Source organism: Hesperophylax consimilis, chromosome 14 (genome assembly GCF_061612785.1).
Source record: "Hesperophylax consimilis isolate HC1 chromosome 14, BYU_Hcon_1.0, whole genome shotgun sequence".
In the NCBI taxonomy this organism is placed as follows: Eukaryota; Metazoa; Arthropoda; class Insecta; order Trichoptera; family Limnephilidae; genus Hesperophylax; species Hesperophylax consimilis.
Genome location: NC_142849.1, coordinates 23,789,802 through 23,813,073, shown reverse-complemented (window position 1 = coordinate 23,813,073; position 23,272 = coordinate 23,789,802). Strand labels below are relative to the sequence as shown.

The 23,272-nt window shown below is 36.5% G+C and overlaps 1 protein-coding gene across 2 annotated transcripts; it reads left to right on the top strand.

The window, feature by feature from the left end:
• Positions 1 to 7,191: 7,191 nt before the first annotated feature.
• LOC149418084 (uncharacterized) lies at positions 7,192 to 21,748 on the top strand. 2 transcript variants are annotated; one of them, XM_089639314.1, is made up of 6 exons: positions 7,192 to 7,329; positions 7,865 to 8,015; positions 19,539 to 19,643; positions 19,731 to 19,855; positions 20,260 to 20,526; positions 21,428 to 21,748. In XM_089639314.1, exons 1-6 carry the CDS (start codon positions 7,260 to 7,262, stop codon positions 21,610 to 21,612), a joined length of 903 nt encoding a protein of 300 aa, XP_089495440.1. In that variant the 5' UTR covers positions 7,192 to 7,259; the 3' UTR covers positions 21,613 to 21,748. The 2 variants fall into 2 exon arrangements, with proteins under 2 accessions (XP_089495440.1, XP_089495441.1); XM_089639315.1 differs by having other exon boundaries at positions 7,223 to 7,266.
• Positions 21,749 to 23,272: the final 1,524 nt, after the last annotated feature.

The window sequence follows — 23,272 nt, the reverse complement described above, 5'->3', positions numbered from 1 at the left end:
AAAAATTGAAATTAAAATTGAGGAAAATAAAAATAAATTCACACACAAAATTACAAAATGGATTAAAGAACAAAAAAGACAATATTACCAAAATGTCATAGCATAAAATAAAAATAAACCTACACGTAACACACAAAACCAATATAAACACACATCACTCACAAACACACAAGATTATATATTAAATGTATTATTTTATCTTATATTGTAGATTGTATTTAGATTATATTTTCATATAATAAAATGAAGGCTTCAGCATAGGCAAGCCACCCAGTGAGGCCAACATTACTGGAAAACTTTGAAATGTAAAAAAATATTGTACCAAATAAAAAAAAAATAAAAAAAAAAATAGATGGAAAAAATCACGCCCAAAAGAAGGAGCGTACTAGAAAATTTGGCAATAAAATTACGAACAATCAGGAAAAAAATCAGAAAATGGAGACAAAAAAATCGGAAGAGTGATCGGTTCAAGTAGAAAAGGGAGGGGGAGGTGAGTCATAAGAGGCAAATTGAAGATGATCAAAGCTAGGCTCGCGAAAGCGTTACAAACAAAGCGTATCACATCATAAACAACTGTAGTCGGTTGGGGATACTGCTGTCTAGGCCTGGACCAATCTACTCCTTTTGTGATTGTAGGACAATATATGAAAGGGAGTGTTTTGATGGAAACGGATGATAAGACGTAGGTAGCGACGAAATTGAAATAATAATCGACATTAGCGGTAATGCTTGCAGACCCCCAGGTCTACGTTAGATTGTGATCTAAGTCGAGGATGGTTGCAGTGGGCATTTCTCGGGTTGGACTGGTTAGTACAAAGAGACATTCGTCTATCAGGGTAGCTAACGACGTCATTAAAGCAATTTTGCGGACACAATAAAATTATTAAATAAAAAGTCCGGAATTCACACTTCAAAAAACAGCGTTCACTAAAACATTATATTGAAAGCGCCCTATGGGAATCGGAACTCGCTTTTCCAGTCCGCGCCTGGATTATTTCATCGAATGATTTTGAGGTGTGAACCTTTTGAAATTGATTAATGGGAAAATACAGTTATAAATAGTTCGGATTTAGAAAACATGGGAAGAGTTTTTTGTCAATTTTTGGTGAGTAAGTTGCAGAGTAAGTTCGTCGCGATATTTTAAACAAAAAGTGCTCAAATTAATTTAAACAGTTTTGGAAAGTTTTCGCCAGTTTTGAGAAGCGAATTCGCAGAGTAAATACGTCGCGGTATTTTAAACAATTAAATTCAGAATCGGGAGAGTTGGAACCCAGTGTCATATACCTCAAGATAAAAATCTCAAATCAAAGTAGTAAAGTGTTCGATTTAAATTTAAAGAGTTTTAACAGTTTCGCGGAGTTTTGATCAGAACGTGTAATTACGACGCGTGTTGTCGAGCATGAATTGTTGTTTAATAAAAGACAGTCCCGCAGGTTTTTTGATTTTGACAAAGTCACGGGTTAAGAATAAAATTATAATTAAAAATAATAAAACCTAAAATTTTTTTCTCGGGCAGAATAAAAACGCAATTGTTATGATTTTAATAAAGTCTCGGATTATAAATAATTTTTTAATTGAAAATTAATATACCTAAAGGTCTTCTTGAACTGTATAAGAACGCAATTAATAGGCTCGATCACAGCTGCGCATTATAAGTAAATTTATGATTAACAAAATAATATCCCTAAAGTCTTCTTAACACAATAAAAAACATAGCCTTTAGATTTCAATAATTGCTAGTTTAGGTAGGGGTGTTGATTTTACAATTATGGGGTTAACTCTAGAAGAATTCAAATATAGATAGTAGAAAATGGAAAATTCGAAGTACATTCATCATGGAGAGTAGTGTGGGTAAGACAACCACATTAGGAAAATGTAGATATCTCGGATTACGATATAAAATTTTAGGTTACCATCTCAGGATAAATCTAATAGTAATCACGGAACGCTCCACCCAAGAGCAATGGTTGTGTGATTCCCAACAGGATTTTGCTATTAGCGGGTAGGAGCTGGATAAGTCATTTCCAATTGAGGTGTTCCAGTTTAACCTAGAACGAGCGATGCTGACATTTGTTGACTAACAATTACCATTAATTCGTTTTAATATTTATATACAACCAACATGTTAATTTTTCAGGATTCCCCAACAAGTCCGATATTACCTCGGTAGTGTAATTCGCAAACCTTCACCTTATTCCCGACTTTGAACCTCGATTAAACTTCATAGTTGGTTGATGTCAGATAGTGACGCTGTAACACCGTATCCCACAAATACGGGCCAATCAGAAGGATTTTTTTTCTCACGCTATTACTCACTAATTGCCATCGTGGACGGAGCGGACTAACGGGATGTTGAAAACTATTCCCTCTGACGGGACCATGTTGAGTGAGGGGCGTGAGAGGGGAATGAAAAATTGTGACGCCGCCTTGTAATGAACGGGAGCATGGTCCGCTGTTGGGGCGTCTAGGGTGAAGATACCTTAGGGTGTCTGTGAAATCCACGTGGAGGGGGCGACGACGTGATATCACGTGAGAATAAGTCCGCAGCGCTATTACATTATTCAATGGTGTCGACCTGGAAGCTGATGTAAGCCAACTGGAACGCTCCTTTGGCGGAATTACAACAGCTTCTTTGAGGTGGAGTGTAGGTCTGACTTCATCATACGAAACCTACATGACACACTTTCCGCGTTAGCATCATGATATGGGATGCAATTACCTTCCCCATCTAGATCCAGTACAGTAGATCTCCGGAGGTATGGGCGTTGGAGCGATTTTGGAAATGGCGTGATGACTTAATTCGTTTTCTCTCGGACGTGAGCGAATCCGCATAGGGCAGGGTACCATTATGAAATGGGTTGCCAGCTTTGGGTGTTTAGTATTGAAAAAGTTTTTTTTGCATTACCTACCACTTTTCCTACTATCCATCTCCTTCCCTAAAAACAGCCCTACCCACATTGGACATTATGAACATTTATGTTGCATTAATTGTCGCAAATACCAGTCGAATTCGTGTCGTACAACAGGAAGGTGCCACCTTAGTTTCGTCGTCATTCACATGCACATACCAAAATTCATTCGTTTCTCGTTCATCTCGCTGTGGAGGAAAATTCACCCAGTGCAAGTGCATCGAGAGCCCGCATTGCCCGGATTCATGGGAGTTCAGGTAGGCTGTTTCCTTCTTTCCACTTATTCCCGTGATATTCAGAACCAATTGAACGAGTTCCTAACTATCGTTTTTTAATTGGTTTACAGTTCACTTAATGTGTAATAGAACACGTAACAATGGGGGATAGTCCAGACACGTCGGAGTCAATGTTTGATTTCTGATCACCATTTACCGTTATTGTATTGGTTAGTGGAGGAGCCAGCGTAGTTTGAAAAAGATTTCATTCATATAGTTTACCCCTTCTCTTTCCTCCTCTTCTCCTCCCCCCCTCTCATTCCTTCCCTTTAATAAGATTAAGTGTCGAGTAACAAAACTAATATATATTAGAACAGATGGAGGCCACCCCGGAGCTGAGATGGCAGGTAATTCCCCGAAACCCGACACCATATGCATGTCGGTACTATAATATACTAATTTGTGCAATAACGAAACTATTTCATGTCCTCGGATTTATTTTAGGTCGGAAAGATTAAAACATACAAGTGACGACTACTGTATAAGAGTTAGGCGTACTGTAGGGGACGAGAGTAGGTTAAGCGCATGGTTTTATAAGAAAAGTTTTAAAAATTTCAATGGTGAAGAGATCACTCACTCTAATTTAAACGAAACTGGATTACCACAAAAATATGCATTAATAGCTCATTTATATAGGGGAAGTCCTCTTCATATGAATTTCAAAACAAAAAAGATAACAAAACGCTGAAAAAGAGCATTATTGCGAAAATAACTCTTAAGATCTTGTTACTGTATACTCCATACAGGGATCGAGAGGCTTATCTAGGGTTTCCTTTTAAGGTATGCCTTCTAAAGGTCGCCACCACTAGCTTAGGAAAACCGAAGGACAATGGCCAGGATGTTACAACATTTTACAAATCAGACAGAAGAAATCATCATTAATTTTACGTAAGTAGAAAGATAAGATCATCACAACTCCGGAGCCCCAATCATACCATCGATAAATGTATACTAATTTCTAACGAGGGACAGAATTGCTATTCCATCTATTGGAAATATGGTAAGTTGTTAAAATTTTAATTTTAGATAAATAAAGTTCGACGCTGGGACAGCAATTGGGGCTACTAGCGAAATAGTGGTCTAAGCCAGAATTTGTACAATGGAGAAGACGTGCTAGAAAAGCAATTAGCCAGCAAAGAACTAGATTATAATGATTTAATATGAACAGAATTCTTCGACAATACTTAACTGTGCAGTGTTCTGAAAATCAACTGGAACTTGGATCTTGCCAGCTTCCTTGCTGATAATGCCTTCACCAACAACAACACATTCACAAACCTTTTTCTTTGTTTAAAATTTGTCTTTCAATAAAAATATTTATATTAAATTACCCTTTCGTCTTACACATCTCTTCATCATGGTCAGTTTTCAGATTCAATAGTTCTTTTGGTCCTGTACTGATGCTTGGATGTGTGACAACATTGTGGTTAAATTTTTAAAAAATAACCAAAATTCTTTCTAAAACTGTTTAAGATTGGGTTAATAATTGTTGGGATAGAATAGGAATAGTTATAAAAAGGATTCGTTGTTTCGTTCCATGTTGTTAAAAGCTATTCTCGCCTTTTTTACATAGTAAAAACAAACCATTAAGAATAGAATATAGCTAAAATTTTGAAAAATATTTTTCACTCTTTAGACCCAGAAGCAATCGCTGCACTAAAGACATGCACATGGGAGTCAAAAGACTATAAAGATGGCCAGAGATTTGATCCGTCAGGATCCTGCAAGAAATGCGTTTGCACTAAGATTTCGATGGCACCATTACGTCGCCTTATTGCGAAGAGATTAGCTGTGGAATTGGATTCTGGCGTCCCAATACTGCCTTAAATAATTGTGGCCCAATTTATTACGATGGACAAAATAGCTGTCCTATCGATTGGAAATGTGGTAAGTTGTTGAAATTTTCATTTTGGTCTAATAAAATTTGACTGCTACAGTAATTGAGGCCCCTAGCAAAATAGTGGTTTTACCCTAAATTTATTGCCAAAATGCCCCAAAGCCCTAACATGCCCTGACATGCCACTACGATAAAATTACCATTTTAATTATTTTAGATCCTACGTTGTTATCAAAACATGTTTTTAAATAGATTCATGAAAAATTGTGAGTCTCAAGTTTAAGCGTTTTTTACTACTGAACACTACTGAACGGCAAAGTTATATTGATGGCGCCTTCTTTTTTACTCGTTGAAATGAGGGTTAACAGAAGGTAAAATGCAGGTGGCTGGTGGCTTCAATACTGATTTTGCGTCGGGTTGGATCAGCGTGAGACAGAATTCCATTATGAAGATAAATTGCTGAACATTGGCGACACCGTTCAAGGGAGCGATAATTGCGTCAACTGCTCGTGCGATATCCCGCCTTTGATCAGCTGTGTCAGAAAAGCCATCTGCCAATAAGGAATGTGAAATGTCAATACATATTATAGACAGAAAAATGGCCGAGCATTGGCATTAGTATTTACTAATAACACCGTTAATACAAAATACCAACTTAAAGATGTTTGTTTGGATTTAAAAAATAAATTTTGCCTGGCTTATATATTTGATAACATTTTTACAAAGAGCCGGATTTAATTCATATAGTATTAATCGAAAGCGTCGGCTGTATTCAATTGCGAAATGCCCTGAGAATCAACATTAGCGTATCATATAGATCAACAAATGCTGATTCTGAATATAACAGTTTTATTATGTATTAGTTTACGTGGAAATAATAAATCGTCATGTAAAACGATTAAAACCGTAAGAGATATAAACTTCCTGTAATTAATCCTGTTAAATATTTAAATTGGGATATGTTGATTTCACGCAGACCCTAGTAGTAACCAACAAAACCGAGGTAGGTGCGTATGACGTCAGATTTCTATAATTTTGGCGGGCTTTGAAAATTACAAAATTTGAAAATTATTACCATGAAATCGACATTTGTAAAAAAAACTTATATTTTAGTTAGAAGTTAAATTTTCATTTTTTTTAATTTTGACTGAAATTCCTTATTACAATATTTGCTACTAACCCTAAGCCCGTCGTCCCACTGGCTCGGAAAGAGCCGTGGAAAAAGCAGATGTAGAAAAGTAAAGTTGACTACGGGTTTTCAGCGCAGCTGTTGAGGGACTTTTCTGCGCAGCTTCTTCGGTTTTTGTCTATCCTTACCCTTACCGAGCCAGTGCGCTGTGAGACGACAGGCTTTTGATGTGGAACAATTTTGGCGCGTCGACTAAAAACCGACTCTGAAAAGCGTGGCAAGATTGGACGACGCTCTTGCATTGAAACGGGACGATGTTTCGGTCAGCGTCGTGAATCGTCATCTCTTTCCCCCCGGCCGCCAAAACTCTGTGCGGTATATTTTCTTAAATTCTCACAATCTGCAATGGATCTATTCGAAATGATGATACATTTTTGAATTTCAATTTGTTTTGTAGTGAATATTTTAATAATTATAAATGAATTATTTTATTAAGAAAAAAAATAAAGACTTGTTTACTTTCATTTTAATTTCCTTCATAAAAATCAATGTTGATGTTTACTGTCTGTCAGGCGTCCCGTGGTTTATATTTATTATTTATTTTAATTTCTCTGCAGTTCAATGATTTCTTAATAAAACTTGAATTTACTTTAAATGTATTTGACATTTTCAAAAGTAACCGATTGTGGATTGATTGATTGGTTGATGATTGTGAAATTATTTAATTTTAATTAATTAATCTGTTTAAATTTGAAATGTGTACATCTTTTGCCTATTTTCATGTTTATCACCGGTGTTCATTCGACACCAAATTTCTGGTCGTCGAATTGAAATATTGGTTTTTTGAAAGGCATTGATCTTGACGTATATCCAAATATCCAGTGATTTTTATGGGTTCGCTCTAGAAAGTAGTAACATGAATTGGAGATTGTTTACAAATGAACAAATAAGAAAAGTAATAAATTATATTGATATAATACGTAGTTATCTAAAAATAAAACTCATATAGCCGATGAGGCATATGATTTTCTTGGTCGATATTGCAAACGCATGTGCCTCCCCAGTTACTATAATTGCTTTGATTGAAAAAGACGTATGTTTTCTCAAAGATGAACAATATGAACATTTGTCATCACGGTGTTGCCTTTTTGCTTTTAGCTATGGTTTTTGTGGTTTGGGGTGAGATGCACGCACAATAGTGTATTCATATAATTGTGTTTTTTTTAAGTTCCAAAGTTTTACGTTATGTACATGTTACAAGTTGCATAATCTATTTTCAAAGTAAGACGTAACACAAATATCCACTTGACACAAAGTAGCAATTTGAGTTTGAATGCCGATAATAATAATATTTTGATGATTTGTATAGCGCCGTTTTTGTGCAAAATCAGCTCAAGGGCGCTACTAATATAAAAAAATATTCTATCCAAGGTTTTACGTTGGGTACATGTTATGACAAGACCATTAATCATGGTGAAGCACAGTTTTGTATAAATTTGGCCCTAAGAATTAAATTAAATACTTGAACACACGAATTAAGCATGTGACAGACGCGCTCTATATTAATTAAGCCATGATGCGTATAGCGTAATGTGTCGCCTACTTAGAGTTTTGATGGAATTAAAAATTGTTTAAAAATCTAATTCTGATATTTATAGCAATTTTTATTTATTTGCAGAATCAGCAATAAATAAATAAATAATTTCATTCACAGGATCGAACCAGACATGTTTACGTAAAGTGGGTCCACCTTACAGGCATTACACTGAACTTGGCTGTAAACCAGTATTCAAGGGAAGATGCATTGAACAATTTGATTGCCCCTTCATCAAAAACCCACCTGGTCTCGATAAATGCTATTTCAAGTAAGAAATTTTTAGTTTATTTCCCTTTTGTATAGTTACCTTTATCTTAAGATATTACTTTGACACTGAGATGGTGGAATAATAGTCAATAAACTGTGATTACCACTTTTTATCTCGGATGACAGGTGAACAACGAAGACTGGACAACCTTACACGCTCTTATATACGCACATTGTTATCTCTATTTCATGCTGTCTCTTGCATACAGTCGCGTGTTCTTTATGTTTTATATTTTTTTAGTGACTGACCTAAGATTCGGTTTCGGCCAGTACCGGTCGCGGTTCTGGTTTCGGACAAAAAAATATCCGAAAATTTGGTTCAGCCTAAACCTGTTTTTGTTACGTGTTTAATGATTCTAGTTTCTTAAATGCGTAAGAAGAATGGATTCTAACTGATTTGTAACGTAGAGTAGCCTCCTGGTCCCAGCCGCCATTGTAGTGGATCTCCCCTATATAAAAACGGGGAGTATTCTGTCTCTTCTGTACTTGTAGCGATATACGCCGTGTAATTTTTCAAGGCCGATCTTCGCGTTTAGGTTTCTACGCGTTTAAGCGTTCTAGCCTTACGCTTCTCGCGGTACGTCAACCCTTCAATCTTATCGAATTAATATGTCATGTTGTGTCATTTTTTGTTTCGACAGTGATTAATTCATTGAAGGATCTATTTTGTGGTTGTAGTAACTTTGGTTCTTTTGGATTAAGATGTGTTACATTCTGTATGGTTTTTAAATAAGACAATGACCGATTACCTCAAATTTAAGTACCTTTTCCCTACCTTGTTTGCTCGCCAAAACGTTTCTGGTTACTGCAGTCGAAGAAGCGCTAATACAATGGGACAATTAAATACAAGTACATAAAATTCTCTCTAGATTAATTCAATTTAAGATGCACACGATTCTATTTTAATGATTTGACTATAGATTATTAATTTTGTGAGTTATTTCTACGAGTAGGTTTTTTAGGAATGGCTAGAGATAAAACATGTGTTGCTTTCGGTTGGTCTCCATCCGTATCCCATCCGTCAACGTGATCAGCTCTAGATTAGTCAATCAAGTTTACGGTCCAACCCCAAACTCCTCCAGAAATTAATTGAATATCGCTCAGCGACAGGTAAATAATGACATGTTTTGCCTCCTGCCGGAGGGTGGAGAAGGTAGGGTTCCTTTCAATTCTGAGTTGTAGGTCCTTTGTGGTAAATGATTATGATGATGTTGATGATTGATTAAGATTCATTTTACACCGTTAGGTACACGGAACTGCTCCGGTTCGATGGGTATGATAGCCTGATATCAGGAACCATCCGAGGTACGTGGGTGGCGCGAGGTTCTAGGTCGCGTCAACCTCACCCAAATCAATGATGAGAAAAGCTATGCCAGCATGCCGAAAGTAAGGAGTCCACTCCACTTACCTCGTACATTAACATATTATACCGAAGTGGTTTGCAGTCGGCAACGTCAGGAGTTCGGAAGTCCCGTGAACACCCCTCTGGTTTTCGCTTGTAAGAATAAGTTAGATCCAGCTTCGGTTTTGTTCGCCTTCGCCTCTGCAGTCACGTTACTCCAAATAGCTCCTGGCTCCAGTCTACACAGTTTCTCGTTCCAGTAGAGGTAATGACACATGTATATTATATGTGCAATACAGAACATACTTCAGTTTTTCGTCCGTAGTCACAATACTACAATATTGTGGGTGGATATTTCCTGGATGTGACAGGAAGGTCGTCGGAAAATCTTCGAAATAACTTCATATTCGTCACGATCCCTTCGTTTTGCCAACGAAAAAATCTCCTCCATGTCAGCAAAGGATAGTATAGCCATTATTCGCTTTGTCCCGGCGTCTACTACGCTAACTCGAGTAGGAAAGCCCATTGGCAACCTTCGTTTCCTTCGATTGGAACTCCGTGAAAACGTCCTCTCACCGGCTTAAAATACTCGGAACAGGGGTCTACCCAGGATAATCATCTTAGGCTGCTCCTCCAACACCTTCGACAGAAACCAATGCTTTAACGGGATATATCAACCATGCTAACACTAAAAGTTCCAATTAGGAAAGCCGGTCAACCGATATTTTTTCTACCTTTAACTATCTTCGTTATCCCGTTAATACTGCGTTATCCCGATTTTAACATGAATGAAAATCATATGTCGACAGGGAACCCCCTGTAATGAATTAAATACACCGCAGCCTTCACAAAGTTCGTAAAATGAAGTCTGAAGTAGATATTAGTAGTACGTAGGTATCAGAGATGTGCAAAATGGGTACCCAAAACCATTTGAAACGCAAAATGGAAATGGGTCAAAAATTTTCCATTTGAAAATGCAAAATGCAAAATGGTTTTTAGAAAAGCATTTTAAATGCAAAATGCAAAATACCTATTTTCAAAATGCAAAATGGTTTCTCAGGTCAAACAATTAAAAAAATTATAGAATTTTTAAACAATTTTGTCATTTAACCCTCCGTCAGGCACTCCTATGGGCGAACCGAAATCGGGCGCACACGGCCTGAGAGGCCACCAATATATTTTTAGCCCCCACCTTCCACTATATTAATTCTAATACAAAATACTTATCGGGTAGTCTTTACTAGGATCTATAGAAAGGAATTAAACCAAATATAACACAAAATAACCAGTTTATTAAACATTACCAACCATAAACTAAAATAAACAATTTTCCAAAAACAGTGTTCAAAATAATTAACAAATTAAAAGTTTTAAAGTAATAAAAATTTAAAGGTGAGGTAGGTAGATACGGACGATGAGGTTCCCAAATCAGCAGCCGAAAAACAAGTTTGGTACAGCGCGTTTACGTGGAGTAAACAGATCGGTTGATGAAAACCTAAACATTCGTAATTCGTCATCCTCCTAAATCCTGATTCAAACACCCATATTCCACACTTTTGCCTTTTTTGAGGTGTTGTAGGGGATGTGTTTTATTGGAAGCGAGTTTGCAACTGAATCGGCATTCCACTTGTATTCAGACTTCGCCGCGCTAGTTGTCCGATGTCGCTCTCATCGCCTAAATCTTCAACCAAAGCTGGATCTTCAGAAGCATCATCATCGAGAAGAAACGTCACCATATCATCAGCATCATTGCGTTGAGAGAGATCATCTTTTCTAGCCATTTCGGCAGAAACATATGTATATAAAATGCCTAAAACTGAAATTATAATTCAATCGGGCGCACTCTGCCTGAAAGGCCAGGGTCCAATACAGAACTTATTTCTCAAGATACTGATAAACTTTATACAGAACAGGCATAATTGAGTATAATGAACAACTGCAAATAAAAATATCCTGAAAAAAGTCACCTTCAAAATTGTGATGCAATCGGGCGCAGGCGGCCTGTGAAGCTGAGTGTAAGGTGTAAGTGAGCTGCGTAAAGACCGACGACTGACTGAAGACGGGCGCCGTGTAAGGTTCCTAAAGTTAGGCGAGTAAAATGAGGGAAGGGCGGGACATCAATGTAGAACAAACATATTACATGATGGTAAATCCAAAAACACCACGACTACAGATTATGAAACCGCAAAAAATTTGCGCTGGACTAATGTTGCCAACGTAAAAACATAGAAACTGCTATCTAACATTTAATATTACAGTGTCATGGCCATGTTCAGTATTTGAATCAGTAGTTTTTGTAATGGTATCACTCAATTGACAAATGTAAATTATCTCTCATAGCGAGGTTGAGGACTGACTGATATTTGGCGCTTATGAAAAAAAGATGAGCGGAGATAGTAGGAAGAATGTTGCAAAAAAGCATTTAAAATGGAAAATGCATTGAGAAAAGCATTTAAAATGCAAAATGCAAAATACCCATTTTGCATTTTGCATTTCCATTTGAAATGGATTTATTTGAAATAAAGCACATCTCTGGTAGGTATCTGTACGTAGCTCTAATAATTGAAATAATGGTGTACTTGAAGTACATGGTTAAGTGACAATAGTGATTGAATAAGTGTGGTAATACCAAATATATTGAATGTTCAAGGCAATTACGAGAATATATTTTTTTAAATAACAAATGTCAAAGTATATTATTATTATTATTTGTTATATCCCTATCATTCCGCGTATAGGTATTTGAATGTTGTTTCGAATCACCCGCACGCCGGCGGCGCCGATTTCCTAAAATCATTCGTTAATATTATTCTAGACATCGCATAAATACATTGGGTTATACTTTATGAATTCCGTATATCTAGACGTTAAATATAACTACTAAAGATTAACCCGCAAGCCGATGTCTAAACTCATATAAATAAAGGCCGTCTTAGGTACAACTAATTCCTTTTGTTTAATAATCTAATAATGGGTCTAAAATAAATATTTCAGTTTGCATCTAACGAACGCCACCTGTAACCTTTTGTTTTTGAAATGGTCAAGTACCCGGTCGGCTTCGGCACAATCTATAATTTATGACTCCTTATTGTAAAACGGTCCGGACTACATCCTTACATATTTTCACAAATTCTTCTGTTCAAGATTTTAATGTAATTATTACCTCTCAGAAGTATTGAATGTATTTTACTTTATTCAACCTATTTTTTATCCCCGAGATAAGTGATTTTATTCAATTTAACTACCCTAACTTCAAAATACAATTTAATTATTTTGTTTACCTCATATTGGAACGCAGTTACCGCTTCTGAGAAATTCACATAAAATAAAGGTTAATACTTAGATTATAATATAACTTACCAATTCAACATTGCAGTGCATTCCAAATAATTATACAAACCAAACACACTCACATGCAGTAAGATACTCCTGCTGTTAAAAAAATCACGGTTTCTACACTAATTGATTTTAACCGCGTTCGTTGTTTTCTTTTAAATTCAAAGTAATTATTTGAAGTCCCGATTCGACTTTGACTTTCGCGACAGTGTTCCGACGATGAGTTCTTTGTTTCCGCGTCTCCCAACTTTGACTGGCCTTGACTATATTAAAACGCTGACTGATCCTGATTATCGTTGACCGTCTTCGAACCTTGACTCTACTTGAATGCCCTTGACCGTCTCCCCGCGTTTCCTAACCTTCACTGTCCTGACTGTACTTAACCGTGTTACAATGCTCTCTTCCCCTGACTGTCTTACCATACTCTCTAACCTTGACTGTCTTTTAACTCTCCCTAAAGGCCCGAACAAACCGCCGCGATCAAAGCGCGTCCGCGATCCCGTGCACGGTGGCGATCAGATGTTGTGTATGAACTTGTAGCAACGTGTTCACATCGAAGCGTTCTCTGATTGGCCGCGGCGTCCTGTGCAGCGTCTGGACGCGGCGATCGCTCGCGTCCACGATCAGTTGCTGCTTGCAGGATCTGCACGCTGCACGCAATGTAATTATCTCTGAGTTTGTAGTATTTCTCATGATGTCGGATACAAATACAGAGAGAATGATCAACGAAATTAGCATCTGCCGATGGTTTTTTTATGTTTTCAGCAATTAAATTACAATTATTATCACTTTTGATATAAAATATAATAAACATAATCGATTAGCTATGAATATTCATATTTTTCCGATATTAAATCGCTTATTTTGAGATGTGTATTGACTACACAGCACCGGAACGCGTGTATTTTTTTAGCACAGTTCTATGATTATATTTTGTACAAAAGAAGTTGTAATTATTATATATGTGTTCGATTAATTTGTTTTATGTAATTTTAAACCGTGAAAGTGTAAAAGTGTAAAGTGTAAAAAGTGTTAAGAATTTTATCCCCATTAATCTGATATTTAAAATATTGAAATAGAAAGAAACTCTTGTAATTAAAATTCATTAAAAATAGTTTATTCAAATATACATAAATTCTAACAAAATTGCATTATGGGTTTCATTTTATCCTACCAACCCGTCGAAATTATTTATCTTACCAAACCGTCTTTTAAGTAAATTTACACTTTTCAGGGGCTTTTTCACCATCTTCCCAATAGCTTATCTACCCTAATAACAAATATTATTAAAATTAAAATAAAATACTTGCAGTGGTTAAAAAAATCGGCCAACTTATCCAATATATAGCCACTATACATAGGTTCGATTACCGAATTGTAAACTCCAACTTAATAAATAAATAAACCGTAAATCGTAAATCGAAAATATTCGTTATTAGGGTAGATAAGCTACTATCTTCATCATCTGCAATAGCCGCTTGAAGTAATAATTCTTCTTCAGATTCGTCTCCAAACATGATTATGATTATTTAAATGGTTCCCGCTCCGAGCTATACCTACCACACAACCGACACGAACGTACGAGTGCCACGGACGCCAGCTGATCGCTAGTTGATCGCTAGTTTGGTGTGAACGGTTCTGCACGCACACAGGACGCTCACCGTGCACGCCATCGCGGACGCAAAATGATCGCGGCGGTTTGGCCTTGCCTTAACTTCGACTCCATTCATCTCCCCCATCCGTCCACCAAATCACCCCGCCCCTTTCATTTATCAATAATTTAATTTATGTTTTGGAATTCCGAAAATTTTTTATATTCAAGGACAGAATCGCATTAAAAAAACGCATATATTATAAGCTCTAGGATCCATCACATTAAATTCGATCATTCCAAAACCAATAAATTGTTGAGCTGTCAGCCTCTTTGTTCCGAAGATTGAAACTTGACCCCCTAAGCCCAGTGGCGTGTCTGTCTGCCAACATTTTAGCTAGGATGTATTAAATATTTATGATTTAATAGTTTTATTTTTTAAATCTTTGTGCGAGAAATTATTTTAATTAATCAACTTCCAAACTCATCCTGTTAAAATGTGATTTATCTCACTATTCATAATTATAATTCGTCTAAATCCTTTACAAAATTACGTAACTATATTTCGGGGCGCATTTCCTACGTAATAAGTCACTCAGTGACATCGTTTAGCGGAGTTTAATAGTTTTTTATTGACTTTGTTAGGGGTTTTTCTCCTGTCCGCCCCAGCCGGCCAAATTTATTGCGACTGCACTGAACAAAATCTGAGAATTTTCAAACCTAACACGGAGGTCTCTGATAATCGTAGTGCGTCTTCATAAATTCAAGCAACTGTTTTAGAATAGACATCTGAAGATGTCACAATTTCGTGAGATTATACCTAAAGCTTCTTCCTCATGATAGTAATTCAATCTGTTGGGTGTTGCCTGCCTAATGTGAACTTTCACCGACCCCTCTGATTTTTTTTTAATTTTTTTTTTATGTGACACCTCACAAGAGCGTCCCTGCCTGTGCAGTGTACAAACAGGGGAACTATGTCACCACCCGGTTGGGCGGCGTTGTGAGGAGGAATAAGGTAGGGGCTGTAGGAAGGTATTTGTTAATGCGGGCCTTGAAGAGGCTCGGATTATAGGAGGGAGGAAAAACAGATGCCGGTAGCTCGTTCCACATACAAGCCGACTTACACAAAAACGAGTCGTAAAAACGGCCCGTTCTCATGAAGCCAACGTCAACCGTGAACGGGTGTTCAGCTCGTGTCCGTCGAGTTTCACGCGCGTGCACCGGTGCATCAGGAATCAATGCTGCTAGCTCCTTGGAGCAGGCTCCATTGAAATACCTGTAGAACAGACACAGCATGCCTACATTGCGTCTATGCATTAGAGAAGGCAATCGGTCTGTTAACAACGGATTGTCAATCAGACGGATCGCTCTCCTTTGCACAGATTCAAGCAGGTTTATTAGGTATTTTGGGGCACCAGCCCAAAGGTGGCTCCCAAATTCAATAGTTGGGCGGACTTGAGACTTTTACAGGGTCAGCAGCTGGTCACTGTTGAAGAATCTCCTAGCCCTGTACAAGACGCCCAACTTCTTGGAGGCCTGGTTTACTCGGGCTTCTATGGATCCCCGATACTTGAGCTGGTCTGATATAGTAACTCCAAGCATTTCAATGGAGTCTTCATTGGGGAGAGTGCTCCCATCAGATTGCACCAGACAGTCATTGATCTCCCTCTTTGCCGAAATCAGACACGCTTGGGTTTTTGTGTCGTTAAAACTGACCAAGTTGGCCTTACCCCAGGCACGAACCATCTCAAGGTGGTGGTCAATTTTTTGCTTCAAAATTCCCGAGCTGTTTTTGCGGACATTGGGTGGTGACAACGGATTGGTTGCATTTTATCCTTTGGCGTAGGTAGATAAAAAAAACGATCACGCCCCTGAACTCTCCATTTACCTAGTACCTTATCTAGATGTCACCTCTGATCACGTTTTGATTGGGGAAACCAGAATTCATTAATTCCTACAATAAATGGAAAAAAATTATCCCAAGGCAAGTTCATCACACGTGCCACGTGTTACGTTACGTTAAATATTATTGTAAAAGAAGCTATTACAAAAAAAATGTCGAAGAGCAAAGAGCAAAGATTTTTAATATTATTTATTTTTAATTAAAATAAGAATTATTTAAAAAATAAATAGCTATTTTAATGCTATTGTCTAATAATACTATTAAAAACTAGACTGATATATTCACTGTGATACTTGGTAGTTTTATCATCTTTCGTATTTTTGTAATTCCTATTTAAAGTACCAGTAGCAAACGTATAAAATAGATACATAACAACAAACCAAAGAGTACCAAAAGTAAACCAATTCATCCAAACTAAATTGATGTATTTTATTAATGAGAAACGGCTGCGCGGAATTTTGATACAAAACTTCAATTTGGATTTGAGGACAAAATACCCAACAAACTAAAATTATTTTTTTAATCCGAAGGTATAGCTAATATCTACTTCGGAAGTATGCTACTTTATTTATTATTTAACAAACTAGATAATTATTTATTTAATCAAAAGGTGTAGAAAGTACGGACATGTGATACTTTATTTATTTGTGTTTTAAATATATGCCATTGAGATTTCAATTTTTCATGATTTTAGACGCAACTTTGGCAATTACTTGTGAGTTAATGATACATTATACTACAGAAATATGATGCAATGTATATATCTACTCGATCTTTGTATTTAAAACAAAATTACAGGATACAGTTGGTAAACATTTCAGTTATTTCTAAAAGTAATCGCCTTCCCGTTCTATGCAGCTTGTGAGCCGTGGCACAAGTTTTTTGATACCCTCAAAGAATTATCCCCCATGTTCTTCTTCCAGTTCAGGAACTCTTGTTTCACCTTCTCGTCGGTTGAAAAAAAAATTTCGATCATGTGAGTCTTCAGAGAGGTGAAAAGATGAAAGTCTGAATGCGCAGGGGAGGGGGGTATACGGGGTGGTTCGAAATGACCCAACCGAATGAGTACAAAAACGCCTAGGTAGCGTGGGCCGTGTGCAAATCGTGTTATAATCGGAGCTCATAAAATCTTTACATTTCAATTCAAACAGTTATCAATCAGTCAAGGAACTCATGCAGTTCTATCTTTTATAAGCATAAACTTTTTAATATAAGTGTGTTTGTTGGAAGTGACTTGCCAGGTAAGTATGTTTTGGTATCTTTTCTAAATAACAAATGTAGATCCTAGGAAATAAATTGTACAGCGCCCTTGAGGTGATTTTTCACAAAAACGGCGCTCTTCAAATTATTATTATTATTATTATTATGAGAACTTCGACCCGATTCGCTTTGTACTGCTCTGTCAGATGTTTTGGGACCCATCTGGCGCACAAATTACGGATCTGGGAGCCTAGTTTATACTGCTCTGTCAGATGTTTTGGGACCCATCTGGCGCACAAATTACGGATTCGCTTTGTACTGCTCTGTCAAATGTTTTGGGACCCATCTGGCGCACAAATTACGGATCTGGGAGCCTAGTTTATACTGCTCTGTCAGATGTTTTGGGACCGATCTGGCGCACAAATTACGGATTCGCTTTGTACTGCTCTGTCAAATGTTTTGGGACCCATCTGGCGCACAAATTACGGATTCGCTTTGTACTACTCTGTCAAATGTTTTGGGACCCATCTGGCGCACAAATTACGGATCTTGGAGCCTAGTTTATACTGCTTTGTTAGATGTTTTGGGACCCATCTGGCGCACAAATTACGGATTCGCTTTGTACTGCTCTGTCAGATGTTTTGGGACCCATCTGGCGCACAAATTACAGATCTGGGAGCCTAGTTTATATCTTTCAAAACGTCCGTGCCGGCAGTTTAGCAACGTCAAAAATCTGTATTAAATCTTCCCTTACGGTGTTAAAAATATCCTCATACACCGGTGCTGTACACTTCAAAAACATAAATTTATTTCCGAGGAATATCTAAAATTAACATCAAGAAACATATATTATATATTTACCCTTAGTAATTTTTTTGTTGTAAAAATATGTTAACAATACAGACTATGCATATTTTTTTTTAATAAATAATATATTTTTCAAATATATGAACTCTGTGTTTTGTACATTTACAGGAGATAAGAGATATTTTAGTAATTTGAGACGATTTTAAGTCAGTTGACAGCATCGGCAAGGCATGGTTAAATCACGAACATACTGGTTTGTTAACCTGAAAGATACAAAATAGCCCCCCTGGAGAGTTTTGGAAACATCGCAGAAATTTCATCCACCGTCAATCGGCGGTCTTCACGAACAGTTTTCTAATTTTTTAGACCAACTCGTCGGTCAAAATGGAAGGTCTTCTACACCTCTTATCGTCTTGAGCATTCGTTCTTCTTTTATTGAACTCACGACAAAACATAAAAAGTTCGTTCGGTTCATAACACCTTCTTTTATTTGTGTGGAAAAATAGATATACTTCTATGGAGAAAATGTTTTGTGTGGGATAAAAAACATATCGGGTAATTGAAAATTACAAATTGAAAGATACAAAATAGCCCCCCTGGAGAGTTTTGGAAACATAGCAGAAATTTCATCCACCGTTAATCGGCGGTCTTCATGAACAGTTTTCTAATTTTTTACACCAACTCGTCGGTCAAAATGGAAGGTCTTCTACACCTCTTATCGTCTTGAGCATTCGTTCTTCTTTTATGGTTCATAACACCTTCTTTTATTTGTGTGGAAAAATAGATATACTTCCATGGAGAAAATGTTTTGTGTGGGATAAAAAACATATCGGGTAATTGAAAATTATCATCACTGTCGCTATCTTGTTAGTATATTCTAGAGAATCGTAACGTTTTTTTTAATCGAATAAAATACCAAAGTAAACAAAACAAATTCTTGCCTCATTCTCCGCGCACTGCGCTTGCCGCGCAGTGCGCGGAGTCCGTCCGGAAAGTTTAAGCAGTGTGAGGTACGCCGCATCTTTTTCTTGACCAACGTTTTGGAAAGGTTTGTAGTGCTCATCACCAGGGGATCTAGAAAGTTGTTTATTCCCATGGCCGTGCTAATTGGTTTATAGATGCCCTTCAAAGCTGGTTGCAAAAAAAATAATGATTGATTCGTGGATTTGGGGGTGTGGGAAGGTTTACAGGAAGTAACAACATATCTTTTGACCGTGATCTTTGCCTGCAACATGCAACTCAACAGAATTTTCGAAAACTCACTAAGCAACGGTGGAGAAAGATTTTGAACGAAAGTGTGATAATAATTATTATGAATAAATATATTTTTTAAATCTTTTTCTAGGGGCCGAAATTACAACGATAGCGATTATATACGGGAAGATCCCAGCACTCTATGCTTGACTTCATGCTTTTGTCAGAGCAGTGGAGACGGTACGAATCGGCAAAGGTAAGCGGACTTTCAGTTTGGCTACTGTGGTGAAATAATGATGTTCTACGTTCGTTTTGTAATACAATTAAGGGTTTTGTTTTGCAGGGCCAATTTTTTCTGCGTAATGACCAACTGTCTGGAATACTTCGTTGATCCGGAACCCGAAAAGAAAGATTGCTTTTTGCAGTACTCACTAGATAGTTGCTGTTCTAATAAAAATGATGTTTGTGGTATGGTTTTTTTGATTGCTGTTTCCTAATTTAAATAAAAATAATGATTAAATTACAGAAAATTTAACAAAAAAACGGTCACAACTAGGAATCAAATCCACGGTCTCTTGTCTTTTTCAATTTTTTATCAGAATTATTTTCTTAAATGATATTTAACATTGACTGGTATATCCTTTAAAAAAGTTAAAGAAAGTTTTTTCCTAAAAATGAAACTGATTGTTTTCGTTACTTTGTTGCTGCCTTTTACTAATTATAATATTTGTAATTAATTACTTTTGAAAAAACTCAAATTAATTAAATCAAATTTACTTGCGCACGCCGTTATTTTCCCTTATAACTAAACTACCTAATCGTTATACTATTAAGAATTAAAAATCCATAAATATTGACATTATTTTCTCTAGGTGCGAAAGCATTTGCAGCCCTGAAGACATGTACATGGGGGTCCGAGAACACTACGGAAGGGAGGAGATTCTGGCCATCAGGAAGCTGCCAACGGTGCCTTTGCACTAAGGACTTCGATGGCACTCTTAGGGCACCTTACTGCGAGGATCTTTTTTGTGGAATTGGTCTTCCTGAACGATTTACTAGAACAGGAAATAATCTGGCCCTCGACAAATGTGGTCCAATCTACAACGGCAACAACTGCTGCCCTGTGGATTGGCAATGTGGCAAGTTATTTAAATGAATACATCATTTGTTTATAGAATATGTCCAAAAAAGGCTGTTTTTTATGTGAAACCGTACAAGTATCCTATGGCATATCCAATTGGAGTACTTTGTAGATAGCGGAGAGGGGGGAGAAGATTGGGAAGAGGTAGGTGGGGAAATACCTGGCTATTCAGATCTGGTCACCAAACACAGCCAAAACCATTTCTGGGAATACCTTCCACTCAATGCCGCAAATATGCCATATATTATTTTAAATGAGTAATCTGTGAAATAACATAAAATAATCAAAAGAAATTACTTGCGCACACCGGTATTTGAACCCACAAAGTAAGAGTTTGGCCGTATATGCAAAAAGCAAATTTATTCTTGTTAGTTTTTATTAGATTTTTGAAAGCTTTTTAACTATTCAAATTTACTGTAATAACTATTAAAAAAACGCCGAAATAAATAATATATTGTGAGTTAAAAATATGAATATACAAGCATCATATTTGCCGTCATCAAAAATCACCAAAGCACAAATTTGAAACCTAAAACATGTTACATAAACTTTAAAACCGTATTTTAATGTTTATCTAACGAAAAGATCAAAGTTTTACCTACTCGTATAATAACAGATTTTAAAACCCTAAAATTAAATTATTTCCTTTCCAATCAAATTCAGATATCTCTAAACTCGTAGGTTGGTGGTTTTGCCTGAACACCGACGATTTTTCTCTCTTTTTAACTCCATCATTTGCAATAGAATGAAGATGTTTTTATCAGGATAATTATTCCATTTGACAATATTGTTATAATATTGGTTGTACTAAGAACATGCCCCTACCTCCTTTATCAGTCGTTTTGCGTTACTGGCCTTCAAAATAGATCATAAAACTATTATTGTTATGGATTTTTCAGCATCCGCAACCGATAATATCACCAGGAAACCAGGAAAGAACTGCAATACAGGGCCAAAATGCCATTATGGAGACAAGCTACTGAACATTGGCGACACCGTTCAGGGAGGTAATAAATGTATCAGCTGTTCCTGCGATATGCCGCCTCTCATCAGCTGTGTTACAAAAGCAAACTGCACTCAATGATTGAGAAATGCCAACGTCTTCAAATTACAACTGCAGAAAGAAAAATATCACAGTTAATAAACATCTTGTCCTAACCCTAGTTTTAATATTATGAAGAAACTGTTTTAAGGAATAAAATGTTATTTATGTACTATTATTGTTGTTTGTCTTTCGTGTTGTAAGGGTTATAGCTTAAGAACAAGGTCAACCTGGGACCTCGTCAATAAAGATTTTATTTTTTCGGTTCATGAAGGTTTACCAAAGCATTTTTTAAACGTATTTTGAGGGGTAATGAAATAATTGCATTAGATAGAAGATATAACTTTGCAAGTGAATATAGAAATTTAAGTGACAACTCTTCGCAAATACATTCAACTGGACAGGTGCTTTGCTGGAATTGGAATGGATAGAACTCTGCAAGGGAATACAAGAATTTAAGTGACGACTATTTTGCAAATGTATTTCAACTGGATAGGTATTTTGCTGGAATTGGATTGGATAGAACTTTGGAAGGGAATAAAGGAATTTAAGTGACGACTATTTTGCAAATGTATTTCAACTGGATAGGTATTTTGCTGGAATTGGATTGGATAGAACTTTGGAAGGGAATATAGGAATTTAAGTGACGACTATTTTGCAAATGTATTTCAACTGGATAGGTATCTTGCTGGAATTGGATTGGATAGAACTTTGGAAGGGAATATAGGAATTTAAGTGACGACTATTTTGCAAATGTATTTCAACTGGATAAGTATTTTGCTGGAATTGGATTGGATAGAACTTTGGAAGGGAATATAGGAATTTAAGTGACGACTATTTTGCAAATGTATTTCAACTGGATAGGTATTTTGCTGGAATTGGATTGGATAGAACTTTGGAAGGGAATATAGGAATTTAAGTGACGACTATTTTGCAAATGTATTTCAACTGGATAGGTATCTTGCTGGAATTGGATTGGATAGAACTTTGGAAGGGAATATAGGAATTTAAGTGACGACTATTTTGCAAATGTATTTCAACTGGATAGGTATTTTGCTGGAATTGAATTGGATAGAACTTTGGAAGGGAATATAGGAATTTAAGTGAAGACTATTTTGCAAATATATTCTAATATATTCAACTGGATAGGTGTTTTGCGAGAATATGCTGGAATTGCATTGGGTAGAACTTTGCAAGGGAAAACGGAAATTTAAGTGGGAACTGAACCTAAGTGGGAACAAGAGAATTCTGGAATGCAAATGGATAGTATATTGGAAGTGAGAGTTTCTATTGTAGAGATACTGTAATTGAAGTCTAGAGAGATTAGAAATCCGATACTGAAATTGAAATGGATACAAAATTATCAAACCCTCACAGCAGAACCTTAACATTGACCGGTTAAGAAAAAGGGGAAAACTAAATGCATACTAGGTAATCTTTCCTAACATTAATTTTTGTGTTAAATATCGCTTTGTTTATAAGAATACAATACTTGGCAATATAGCTGCAAATCAACACGAAAACTTCATATGTAAATTTGTAGCAAAATATGACAATCCACGTCCATTTGACAAAATAATCTACACAGTCAAAATAAGTATCTTTTAACGAGTTTCGTAACAGTTTTCCGACATACCAGCATAATATTATAATTCGTATTCCAGTTTTATGTTTAATAATTTAACCTGCAGATAGTCATAAT

Excerpts from the sequence above, each read along its gene's own strand:
- LOC149418084 (XM_089639314.1), top strand. The coding sequence starts at position 7,260 with ATGAACAATATGAACATTTGTCATCACGGTGTTGCCTTTTTGCTTTTA. Across the intron at positions 8,016-19,538 it reads CTCGATAAATGCTATTTCAA|GGGCCGAAATTACAACGATA; the intron begins GTAAGAAATTTT and ends ATCTTTTTCTAG. Across the intron at positions 19,644-19,730 it reads GACGGTACGAATCGGCAAAG|GGCCAATTTTTTCTGCGTAA; the intron begins GTAAGCGGACTT and ends TTTGTTTTGCAG.